General features: G+C 41.8%; 1 protein-coding gene across 2 annotated transcripts; it reads right to left on the bottom strand.

The window, feature by feature from the left end:
* Positions 1 to 2398: 2398 nt before the first annotated feature.
* Positions 2399 to 11184, bottom strand: ESM1 (endothelial cell specific molecule 1). 2 transcript variants are annotated; one of them, XM_026865944.1, is made up of 4 exons: positions 10608 to 11184; positions 8789 to 8899; positions 6524 to 6679; positions 2399 to 4393 (listed from the first exon to the last, which is right to left on the bottom strand). In XM_026865944.1, exons 1-4 carry the CDS (start codon positions 10906 to 10908, stop codon positions 4293 to 4295), a joined length of 669 nt encoding a protein of 222 aa, XP_026721745.1. In that variant the 5' UTR covers positions 10909 to 11184; the 3' UTR covers positions 2399 to 4292. The 2 variants fall into 2 exon arrangements, with proteins under 2 accessions (XP_026721745.1, XP_026721746.1); XM_026865945.1 differs by lacking the exon at positions 8789 to 8899.
* Between the last annotated feature and the right edge of the window lie 839 nt (positions 11185 to 12023).

Below are 12023 nucleotides of genomic sequence, written 5' to 3'. Positions count from 1 at the left end.
GAAGGCTGTACACTCTTCAAGAAGGAAATCTTAAAGGCACAGGAGCAGGTCATCATGATGTGCTGAAAGATGAGACATCAGGGAAGAAGACTGGCCTGGCTGAACAGAGAGTTTGGCCTGGAACTCAGGAAGAAAGAGAGTTTATGGCCTTTGAAAGAAGGGACAGGCAACTCAGGAGGACTACAAGGATGTCATGAGCTTATGCAGGGAGAAAATTGGAAGGACTAAATCTCAGCTAGAACTTTATCTGGTGACTGCCATAAAAGACAATTACAAAAATGTTTCTATGAATAGCACCAAAGGGCGGCTAAGGAGAATCTCCATCCTTTACTGGATGCAGGATGGAACACAGTGACAAAGGATGAGGAAGAGGCTGAGTTACTTAATGCCTTCTTTGCCTCAGTCTTTAATAGTAAGACCAGTTGTTCTCCAGGTGCCCAGCCCCCTGATCTGGAAGACAGAGACAGGGAGCAGAATGAAACCCCCATCACCCAAGGGAAAATGGTCAGTGACCTGCTACACCACTGAGACACACGCAGGCCTATGGGGCTGGATGGGATCCACCCAAGGGTACTGAGGGAGCTGGTGAAGTGCTCACCAGGCCACCTTCCATCCTTTATCAGCAGTCCTGGCTAACCAGGGAGGTCCCAGTTGGCTGGAGGTTAGCAAATGTGATGCCCATCTACAAGAAGGGCCGTAAGGAGGATCTGGGCAACTACCGGCCTGTCAGCCTGACCTCGGTGCTGGGGAAGATTATGGAGCAGATCATCTTGAGTGCCATCATGTGCCATGTACAGGACAACAAGGTGACCAGGCTCAGCCAGCATGGGTTTATGAAAAACAGGTCCTGCTTGACAAACCTGACCTTCTGTGGCAAGGTGACCCACTTAGTGGGTGAAGGAAAGGCTGTGGATGTTGTTTACCTGGACTTTAGTAAAGGGGTCTGAACAGGCTGGATCAATGGGCTGAGGCCAATTGTATGAGCTTCAATTAGTCTGTGCCAGGTCCTGCACTTGGGTCAAAACAACCCCATGTAAGACTACAGGACTGGGGAAGAGGGGCTGGAAAGCTGCCTGGCGGAAAAGGACCTGGGGACATTGGTCCACAACCAACTGAATTTGAGCCAGCAGTGTGCCCAGGTGGCCAAGAAGGCCAACGGTATCCTGGCTTGTATCGGAAACACTGTGGCCAGCAGGAACAGGGAAGTGATCGTCCCCCTGTACTTGGCACTGGTGAGGCCACACCTCAAATACTGTGTTCAGTTTTGGGCCCCTCACTACAAGAAAGACTTTAAGGTGCTGGAGTGTGTCCAAAGAAGGGTAACAAATCTGTTGAAGAGTCTAGAGAACTAGTCCTATCAGCAGCCCCTGAGGGAACTGGGGTTATTTAGTCTGGAGAAAAGGAGGCTGAGGGGAGCCCTTATTGCTTCTGCTGCTACCTGAAAGGAGGTTGTAGCAAGGTGGGTGTTGGTCACTTCTCCCAAATAACAAGTGGATAGGAGGGGAGGAAATGGCCTCAAGTTGCACCAGGGGAGATTTAGTTTTGATACTAGGAAAATTTCTTCAATGAAAGAGTTGTCAAGCATTGGAACAGGCTGCCCATGGAAGTGGCTGAGTCACCATCCCTGGAGATATTGAAAAGACGTATAGATGTGGTGCTTAGGGACATGGTTTAGTGATGAACTTGTCAGTGTTGGGTTTACATTTAGAATCATAAAAGATTCTGTGGTAATTTGCATTTCTTTTACTGGTGTAGTCCCATTGTCATGAGTAGCAACAGGTAGACATTTCAAAGGATAATGGATAAAATTAGCTTATAATTTCATCCCAGAACCTATTCTGTGTAGAGAAATCTGTCACCAGAGAAGCTGAGGAAATGCAAGAACATTTTATAAGTTTTATGGAAAACATAAAAAAAAAAAAAAAAAGTTTACAGGCATTCCTCTCCTTCTCCTCTGTCTGATTTGCCAGCTGTGGATCCACAGTTTACTCCTATATCAAACAGTGTCAAGGAGTTGCAGTCACTGACCCAGGGCTAAATGGTCCCTGGCATGGCAGTGGCCAGGTCAGCAAGAAGAATCCCAAACCCGTCCTGCACTGGGGTTGGCCAGGGAGGATCTGTCCCCAGATGGCAACCTGGATCCAGCCACCTTGCTTTGGAGGTGAAGATGACTGAAAATGGCATGGTCACAAACCATTCTGGACTTGGGTAACCACTCAGCTTCAGCAATGGAGAATAATACCCAGCAAAGTCACTGAAATAGATGCAGCCATTGTGAAGCCCTTTCTGTGGATTTGGGAGGAGAACTATACCTAGTTTGGATGCACCATGGCTATGCCATCACCAGCAGTCTTCCTCTGTCATTAATGGATATACACAATAGACAGCAATGCTTTCAGTTGTTTTTTTATTGAACAATAATAATCATATACTTTTTAAAACTGACCAGCTTATTAGATTTACATTCAAGACCTCATAATGTCATTTATGACACTGTTGGAAAATAATAATAATGTATACAAATATTTACTACATTCTTTAAATAATTCTCTTCAGTCTGCTGAAGGACGATGGGTTTGATCCTGCTCTCACTGAAGTCAAGAAAAAATTACTTCTGATATCAGTAGATGAGAATCAATACGCTTACTTGTAAACAGCCCAAGATAATGCTGCTCCCTCTCAGTCCTAAACATCCAATACAGGTTAAAATGTGGTATATGCTAGGCTGAGATGTATGTTTATGTGCCTCTAATTATCGTGGTAGGAGAGCCTGCCTTGATGTACTGACATTTAGATGTCTGCTGCTGCCATCATTCTCTTGTTCTAGAGCAGCACAGTTCAATGATGCTTTCCCAGGTGAAAGCAGCCTGCTTCCACTGACATTGGCTTTGGATCAGGATTTGTACTCTTTAAAGGCTTTGGAGTTTCTGCCATTTGTAGTTTTAAAAGCATGTTTTCAGATCCTGTACCAAAGTTTGGCTGCAGTACTGTGTGCTCCTTCTTTAATTGAAGTCACTGTCAAAACTCACATTGATTTCAAAGGAAATATTCAATTCAAACCACATTTCCAGTAAGCGTGCTCTGCACTCTGGCACAGTTACATCAATTTCCATTATCTGATGATCTGGTTGTTTCCAGATATATTAGCAAACCCATCTCATGATGGATGGATTTTTATGTTGCAAATACATTGTCCAGTCTGAACTGAATGAGGGACTGAGGGTTCCTACAACACTCTAATGTATGTTGTTCTCCCGGATGAAATGGGACCACTTGCTCATGCAAGCAAGAAACAAAGGAGTAGGTACCAAAGTACTGTAGGCTGTGGCTGCACTACCACTCACTGAGGGTCCAAGTCTTCACTATGCTGGATCAGATGAACTCCCTGTTAGTTGCAGCTGGGCTTCAGCTAGTGCTGAAGATGGAAAGTATGAAGGTCTGTTTGCTGGCCTCTGGCATCAAACCCGCTCTTCCCCAAGAAACGTAGACGTTGCCTTAATGGCACTAGTAGTTGCTATATAGAAATATATATATATTTAAATAATGCTAAGCAGCTTCTTTTATATTGGGTCCCCTTTTACAAATCTGTATAATGTACCAAGCTGCTGTTTCTCTGCATATAATTTAACTTGAGAAATCCACCTCAATACAGCATAAGTCTGCAGTGTCTTGGCTACATTATTCACAATATATAAACTGGAACACTGAGTGTTTTTTCACTAAAGAAAGGTGTATTTATCTCCAAAGAAGTGTCACCAAACTTCCAAAAACCAGAAGATGACTAATGACTAACAGTGGTTTATTTTAATCATACTGTTGTGCTCCTACGTTGTTATTATTATTCTTGTGATTCAGGGGTGTTGCTTTCTATCCTGGGATTTGTTGATGTGTGTTTCTTTCACCTTGGCTCCACACCAATGGTTTCACTCACCCAAACTGCCCACTGCATTCAGTGAGAGCTTTCCCAGCCTCAGGCTGCAAGAGTCAGCCTCTGGCATTATTTAAATGAGGAGTGTTGAATTGTGTTGGGTTTTTAATACTACTATACATTCAGGAATCCACAATGCATTTCTCTGTTCAAATATGTATCAAAACAAATATCAAAATCATATACACTGTACAGTCTATTTTTAAGTAAACATTTTTGTCATGAAAAACAGAATCACAATTGCCCTTCAGAGGTTACATTTTCATATGCTATAGATCTACTTTGTTCTTAAAGTGTGTTGTTGCATATTCAATAATCTGTGAGAAATGCATTCACTTGAAAGTCTTATGAGTACAAGTAAATTTCAGCGAGGATTTAGCCATTTCATTACCGGAGAGTGAATAGCTTTCTCTTTAACAAATTCCTCTTTTACAGAATTGCCATCCCCTGATGCCATGTCATTCTCTGAAAATACACAAAAATAAAAATGGATTTCATGAAAATGAGAGAATTAAAATATTGTCCTGCAGCAATGCCCCTGGTTTTGGGAACAGGGAAAGGTTCTGAAATTTTTTTTTCAGAAAAACTTTAGCCAACAAATCTTGCGGGAATATCCCTTAATGCCTCCAATTTCTAGTTTCAAAATTTCTGCCAAATTATGGCATAAGGCAAATGTGTTTTCTAATAGTTTAAGCATAAGGCAGGTGATCTGACTTCAGTTTCCAGTTCTCACTCTGTGTGACATGGGAACAAGCAGCACATACTCAATAGCTACTGCAGTAAATTACACATGCCTGGAGCTATTCTCTGACTGAGGCCAGCTGGCATGGAATAGCCTGGCGCATACCACTAAACTCTCTTACTCTCAAGAAAAAGGTAAAAAATATCCAGTTGGTCTACTGGAAATGGTCCCTGGACACTGATTCCTGAGCTGTAGCAGGTTGTTTGGCATGTCTAGCTAGCTGGGACAAAGCATGCTGGCCAGCGTCCTACTGTTTGACCATGGGGGTGGTCAAATTGCAGTACACAGGAACACACTCTGGCACTGTGAAATTTCCTAGAGTATATGTAGCCATAATCTCTTTGGAAAATATATGGGCCAGAAACTCACCTGTTTAAAACACAAAAGTATTCATAGCTCTTTTAATTTGCTGAGGATCTGTCCTAGATGCTATAGCTACATCTGAAGAAAACTGTAAGTGCAATCCCCTGTGACCATCCTACTACCCACAGTGTCCCTGGTCTACTTCCAGTGCCAGACCTCTAAGGACAGAAATCGGTGTGAAACCTTTGCATGGGTGAAGAATACTGTTTGTTTCTACGGGGTCAGTATCTCATCCTGGCTGGGATGAGACAAACTGCTAAACATCAAGGCAGCAGAAAATTTGGGACAAAAAGCAAGGGAAAGAGAGGAAAGGGAAGGAGGCACTGATGAAAACAGACTACCTGGAAAGATTTGCAATGTTGTCTAGATACAGAAGAAAGCAAGACAGGAATGTTTTTTCATGCTATTTCAGTACCCTTAGTAATAAACAAAACCTGGAAAGGCAAAAGAGCACAATCACGTAGAAAAATTATGAAAGGATCAGGACTGATCCATCTCACAAAATTTTCTTTCAAGATCATCTTAGATGTAGCATGAGCATAAGCTGAAGAAGTTTGCTTCTGTCTACCTTTCTCTAAACAGAGAGTGGGGGGAAGATAAATCATGTTTTAAGACAGCAAGTTGTAGATATCTTAATATAACAGGAGAAAATCAAAATAAGGCACACAAACTGCAGTTGGAGGAGAAATAAAATTCAAAGACTTTTGGTTTAAGTTCTAGAAAATCTACCAATAGGTCTAGGATTAAATCTCTGACATTTATTTTAAAACATTTGTATTGATTTTGATGGTGTTTAAATTTAGAGTAAACATTGTTCAGTCAAATATACCTCAGTATCATCAGGTGGAGAACAAAGGGGGAAATTTTAATCCCAGCTTTAAAAACTTCAGTGATCTCTCCTTCCTGCCTCAAAAATACTCCAGTTGCTCACACCTTTTTTTTAAATTCTGGAAAGATCTGTTACAGGCTTCAGACATAATTTTAAAGGTAAGAACTTATTTCAGAAATTCTGCTATAAATTACTACAATAAAACATTTCCTAAAACACATCACTGACATCTGAAACTATAGAAAGCTCTGTCTTCATGGAAAAAAAAGGTGTTATTTTTACTATATATTAGCTAACAGTTGTAAATGCAACCTAATGAAATCCTATTCTGAACAAAGCAGCTACATGCATCACATGTGAACTGACTAATGGAAATCGTAGCATAGCCTCTCATTGCACAGGTGGCATTGTACTGCTAGCGCATGCAACAAGCTGTGAAGTATTTTGCCCATATTAGGATTTCAAAATGTTTTTACCATGTGTCACAGGCCATCTAATTCCTTGACTTATTTTAAGGGAACTGCCAGTAAGAAAAATAAATGTACTAGGTGTTTGCACAGCTCTACCAAAGTACACATCACTCATACACAGCGTACCCAGCATGGTAGTAGATCATGTACAGGGTGATTTCTGGTAAAATCAGCTGCCCCGTGAGTCTTACCTGTGTGTGAAACTATTTTTCGTGGATTTGAGGGCTTTGAAGCAGACAGTTGAAAAAATGGAAACTTCAAACACTTCCCGGTTACTCTGTCACAGATGCCAGAGGGACAGTTGCAGGTTTTCCTGCATTCCATTCCATAGGTACCATAGGGACACTCTGAAAAAAAGTAACATAGCAAAGCAGTCCTCAGTGATCCACGTCATCTGCCAGTATGCTTAATAGCTGATCTGCTTATATCCTTAAAAGTGGAAAACTTTGAGTGGCGGTCAGCTAAACCTTAACTACAGGATTTCAGCATGCTAACTGCTTGTTAGAAGTATTTTCCAGTTTTAACAAACTTTGACATGCTTTATGTATATAATTTCTTTTACAACTTATTTACAATGTGCTTTTGGTAATCCTCTGAAACACTCATGGTATAAAATGCAGATTAAAAGCAATATGAATATGTAAGTATGTAATCATAAAGGATTTAGATAAAGGATTTAGCACTGGATTTAGAAAATAGGAAGACTTCAGAAAGTTCCTGAATTCACTGTTTGAGCATGATATTATCTGACTTAGATGACTGTTGTGATTTTGAGCTGCAATTTATTGCTGGTACTGGGCTGCTTGTGGCCAGGGCTACTGCATGTAGGCTGGGTGTATGCTGCTGCCCCGACCCCGAGGAGCTATCCAGCAAATGCACCCTCCTCTGGAGATGCTCACAGCTCTTGAGGAAGAGACTTCAACTATGAGACAGTTTCTCAGACATCAAAGATCTGTGGTCCCATGGCAGACAGCAAAAAACTCACCTATATCTCCATCCTAAAGAGTGAATATGCTCTAAAAGGATCACTGGCACTAAGCTTATAGTGCATCTGGTCATATACTGCCCCAGTTCAAATCTCCCATCCCTGAGCACACTCATAGAGGAGCACTAAAGGGCAGCTGTCAAGATAGGTCAAAATGTTTTTCAAAAAAATTAAGTCAAGTTCAGAGGATTTTCCCCATCACATAGCTGACTTGTATCACATGCTGGATCACATAACTTCCCAGAGGGCTTAAACCTGGCATCACTTGTCTTCCTCTGCCTTGCTATTGAACAGGGTACGTTCCCAGGACCATAGCTGAAGAGACAGAGACAAGGAAAATCCATCTCCAACATCCCCTTTCCAAACCCTCAAACAAGAGATCAACCCAGAAGAGGTTTGGGATATCACAGGAGCAAGGTCTTCATGCTCAGGCTGTCCTTGCCAACCCAGGGTGCATAGTCACCTTAAATGGCAAGTACTGGAGAGTTTCCAGTTCAATGCCTAAGGGCAGACGAATGATCATTCAGGGCTGGACCAAGGATCCAGCCAGCCCAGGCTCCCACAAAACACTTAAGAAAGAAGATGACCATGGTAAACACAAATGATACCTCCTCCCTCATATTCTCCCCCATTTTCAGCTCTGGTAGCTCCTAAATCAAACACAGTTTCTGTATATATAACACCCCACAACAGGGTTATGCTTCTCGGTTTGTCCAGTCTCTTCTCAGATCAATATAATTTTTTTTTTTTTTTTGCCATATGGTGCAGGCTATCTGAAAATCAGGCTAATGCCCCCAAAGGAAACCAACATTTTACAATTCTTAGCATGTCCAATGAGTATGCTTTTATAAATGTAAAGCACTGGAAAATCAACCAACTCCCTGCTAGGGACTGCACAGTCAATTGCTCCAGCCTGACCTTACTGACCTTCACTTTCATCTGCTGTTTGTCCGTATAAAACAAAAAGAAGATCCTGCCAAAGCAGAATGGTTTTTCTGTGCACAATCCTCCCAGAGGGAGAAGCTCAGAGCACACACCACATGGAGCATCAATCTGCCCGCTGCAGGTGCTCAGCCACTCAGCCCAGAGAGGTGGGATGCAAAGCTGTCCACAACAGCATGGGAACAAGTCTGAGCGCAAAGCACTTGGCTTCCTGTGGAATAATCCTGGCATTGATGCTGCTCCTCAGATTTGATGAAACTGAAGTCAATTTTGCTGTTAGAAGGTTTTGTTCATCAGGAGCCTGGTCCTAAACAAATTGCAAATAGCTCCCAGTGATCTAAGGGAAGCAAGAGCAGGTTTTTTACTGGGACAGTTATACCTCAGGTTTAGAGGGTATTTATTAACAGAAGTGCAGAACACCAGTGTTCCTTAGTCTGTTTTGGACAATAATGACATTTCTATTGATAATAATATGATTCACTCTTATAATACTAAAAGTACTCAAGATTGCTCTGAAACATGTACTGACCATGTTTTACCCATTTTAGAAATAAGAAATTGAAGAACAGAGATTTCATTTTTCCACAACTTCGATGTAAATCAGTCGCAGGCAACGAGAGAGAATTTAGCCATCCTGACTCTGTGAATTATTACAAACATGGAAGTTATTAAAATGAGTGAGCGATCTGGTATCATACTATAAATGGATATAAAAAATAACAATACTCAGCCACACACTTTGGCTCATAAAATTCACATATGTACAAAGAGAGAGATTGTACTATCTCAGAGCTGAGATGAAAAAAGAGTAAGAATTAGAAATTACATCTATAATATTTAGTCTAAATAAATAAAGGCAGAATATAAGCCTTAAATACTGATTTACAACTCTAAGTCAAGATATGGCTTTATTGAAATTAATGAGAGCTTTTTCACTGGCTCACTGGAAAAAAATAGAACATTTTACTTTACATTTTCTACAGAAACTCCAAGATTCAGCTACAGGGACTCAGATCTTATGTCTCTCAATGTTCCTTCTTTCCCATTTGAAGTGTGCTATTGCAAAGAAATTCCTATGAGGACAGTGAAATGTACACAATCATTCAAAAGAGCTGTTAAAAGATTTATGGGTGGTATCTTGCACTGCAGTAATTTTTAGTAAACTGAAGATCAGTCAACTATCTCAGTAAAACACTTTTCTGGTGGGTGCACCAAAGAGATGATCTTTATGTGTAAATTCTAGTCTTTAGAAATAAAAGTAGTGTTCTGGGTTTCACTCTCAAACATGCACATAAATTTGTTTTTAAATACCAATGTTAATAAGTGTGTGCTGAACGTGAGTCAGCCTGAATGATTTTTGCAGCATCTGGTCCTAAGTCATTACTTTAACTGAGGCTATTAATACTCCTGATATTTAACTGCCAAGACATCTCCACTTTTAAGGAAGTTATTCAAAGGCATATCTGTATCTACTTATTGAAGTGGTACACAAACACAGGAAAACTCATTGCATTCATGCTTTTCAAAGACTTTAAAAAATTATTTATTTTAAAAACTTTAATTTCTTGGTAATTTAATACCTTCTCTTCTTTTAAAGATTCTCTTTTTTGCATGGAGAGAGGATAGCTCTTAAATGAAAAATGCCATGATAGTCTATGACTATAGAAATCAGCATGCAGCATACCTGGAATAAGCAGAGAGCAGTGGCTGGCTGCACACCTCACAGTCAGCTCCTGTTATGTTATTCCCATCTTTCGGGCAGAAGGGTTTCTGCCTCCCCTGACCACATCCCTAGGGAAGCTGAGCACCTCAAAGGAAGGACTGAGTTAAACACCACGACATCCCCAGGCACTCAGGCAGTGCTGTTACCTCCATCACCCAGACCCCAGAGAGAGCACCTTGTCCCTGGGCAGGCAGCCGGCAGTGCCCAAGGGAACCAAGGGAACCTTAACCCAGCAGAAGTGTAACAGGAGTGGGGACCCCATGACTAGGTTGGACTTGCAGGATTAAAGTCTTTGCAATTTATAGAAAGCCACCCACCAAACCAGTGGAAGGATCAGGACTAGTGCCTGGGTCTCCAAGTCCCAGCCAAAAAATCTCATCTCCGAGCACACCCCATCCATATTTCCTCACACATGTCCGCAAATCTAAACAACATTCTCACATTAATAACCCTGTCCCACCTACATGTAACATCTTTTAATACCAACAGGTATTTTTCACTTTCTTCTTGGCTAAGGGCTGAGCTGGAAAAATCCCACTTTAGACCTTCCAAGCAGGAGGCAAGCTCTATATGTAGGTTGCTGTCAAATTGCCACAGCAGGTGCATGCAAAGTGAATACTGTTACCTTTGCAGATACCAAATTCATCACCAAAGTCATCCTCCTCAGTGTAAAACTGGCACTTCAGCCCAGGACCACACTTGACACCATCCATACCCGAGACTGTACGATAGCAAGTCTCCCCCAGAGCAGCTGCACACACTCTGCAACAGCCACAGTCATCCAGCACCGTTCGCTTACAGCGCAAGGTACTTTTGCATGCGTTACTGTCACAGGGCTCAGGACAATCTACTGCGTATTTCGCACTCCAAGCAGTTCCAGCGTGCACGGGCATCAGGAAGAGTGTGAGAAACAGGAAGCCCTTCATGTCTTGCAGGGGTAAATGCTCCGTCCCAAAGAGCAAGCTTTAATGCTCAGCCTTCTGGTGCCTTGTGCCGGGGGAAGGCAGCAGTACAGAATCCAAAGTGGTAGCTGCACACATCAGCCTACAAGTTTATGAGCTTTATACAGTGTGTTGCCCACATGCTGCACCGTCGTCAGCTTCCTCAATCCGGCAGCGCTGCTTCTGCCAGCCTCCCTTGTTTCAGTTTATGAAATCCAGGATGAAGGTTGGATTAGCACTCTGCTGCCATCCAGGAATTGAAAAGCCTGAGCTGATGTAATCTGTTATGTTTAGTTGGTTGTTTTGCATGAGGACTAAAAACTCTCTCACATCCGTCTCAAATGCTCAAGGACGTCTGCCAAAAGAAAAAAAAAAAAAAACAAAAAACCCACACACAACCAAAAAAATCCCCAACCCCGAGTAGGTTGCATACCTTCCTGCAGGACAGGGATCACTCTGACATTGGGCACATTGCTGACAGGACAGCTCTGCCTCATTAACACAGCTCATATGGCCAAAAGAAAATCACACTGAATCATCTCACTGCTGAAAGAATAATCTTTAAAAGAATAAACCTTTGCCATCCCCTTCAAGGGGACATGGACAGTTACTTTAAGGAGCAAAGTAAGATCATGCCATGTAACAGTTGAGCTCACATATTTCAGTAGTGGTTTTCGTTCCTCCATTGAAATGGTACTATTTAAGAAGTATTTAGGTGGAGATAAACTAAATATTTCACTCGAAGATTCACTGCTAGAATTAAAACCAGGTCAGACCAACATTTTGTGAGATCTTCCACAGGAAGTTGAGAAGAATGATTAATGAGCTGCTCCAACTTCATATCCGAAGGGGGAAACCCCCATCCATTGCCAGCACCTTCTGCATAGCCTTAACATGGATCTGGGGGAGGCTGATCCTTCTCCCCTTTAGACCATTTCTATCCTGATCAAATTCTGTGGGATGATCTGATGTTGTTCTTCAATGTCAAAGTCAGTGTAAATAAACAAAAAATAAGTCTCAATTTCTCCCATCCCCCCTCCTAGACTTTATGCATGTTGCCAGAGCCTTGACAAGAAACAGCAAACAACCAAAGAGTTCAG

Source organism: Athene cunicularia, assembly GCF_003259725.1.
Source record: "Athene cunicularia isolate RWA chromosome Z unlocalized genomic scaffold, athCun1 chrZ_part1, whole genome shotgun sequence".
Lineage (NCBI taxonomy): Eukaryota > Metazoa > Chordata > Aves > Strigiformes > Strigidae > Athene > Athene cunicularia.
This window is presented reverse-complemented; position numbering and strand designations above follow the sequence as displayed.

Coding starts and splice junctions, on each gene's coding strand:
- ESM1 (XM_026865944.1), bottom strand. CDS start 10,908: ATGAAGGGCTTCCTGTTTCTCACACTCTTCCTGATGCCCGTGCACGCT. Junction 8,900..10,607: donor TGAATTTGGTATCTGCAAAG/GTAACAGTATTC, acceptor AATAATTCACAG/AGTCAGGATGGCTAAATTCT. Junction 4,394..6,523: donor AAAAATAGTTTCACACACAG/GTAAGACTCACG, acceptor GTGTATTTTCAG/AGAATGACATGGCATCAGGG.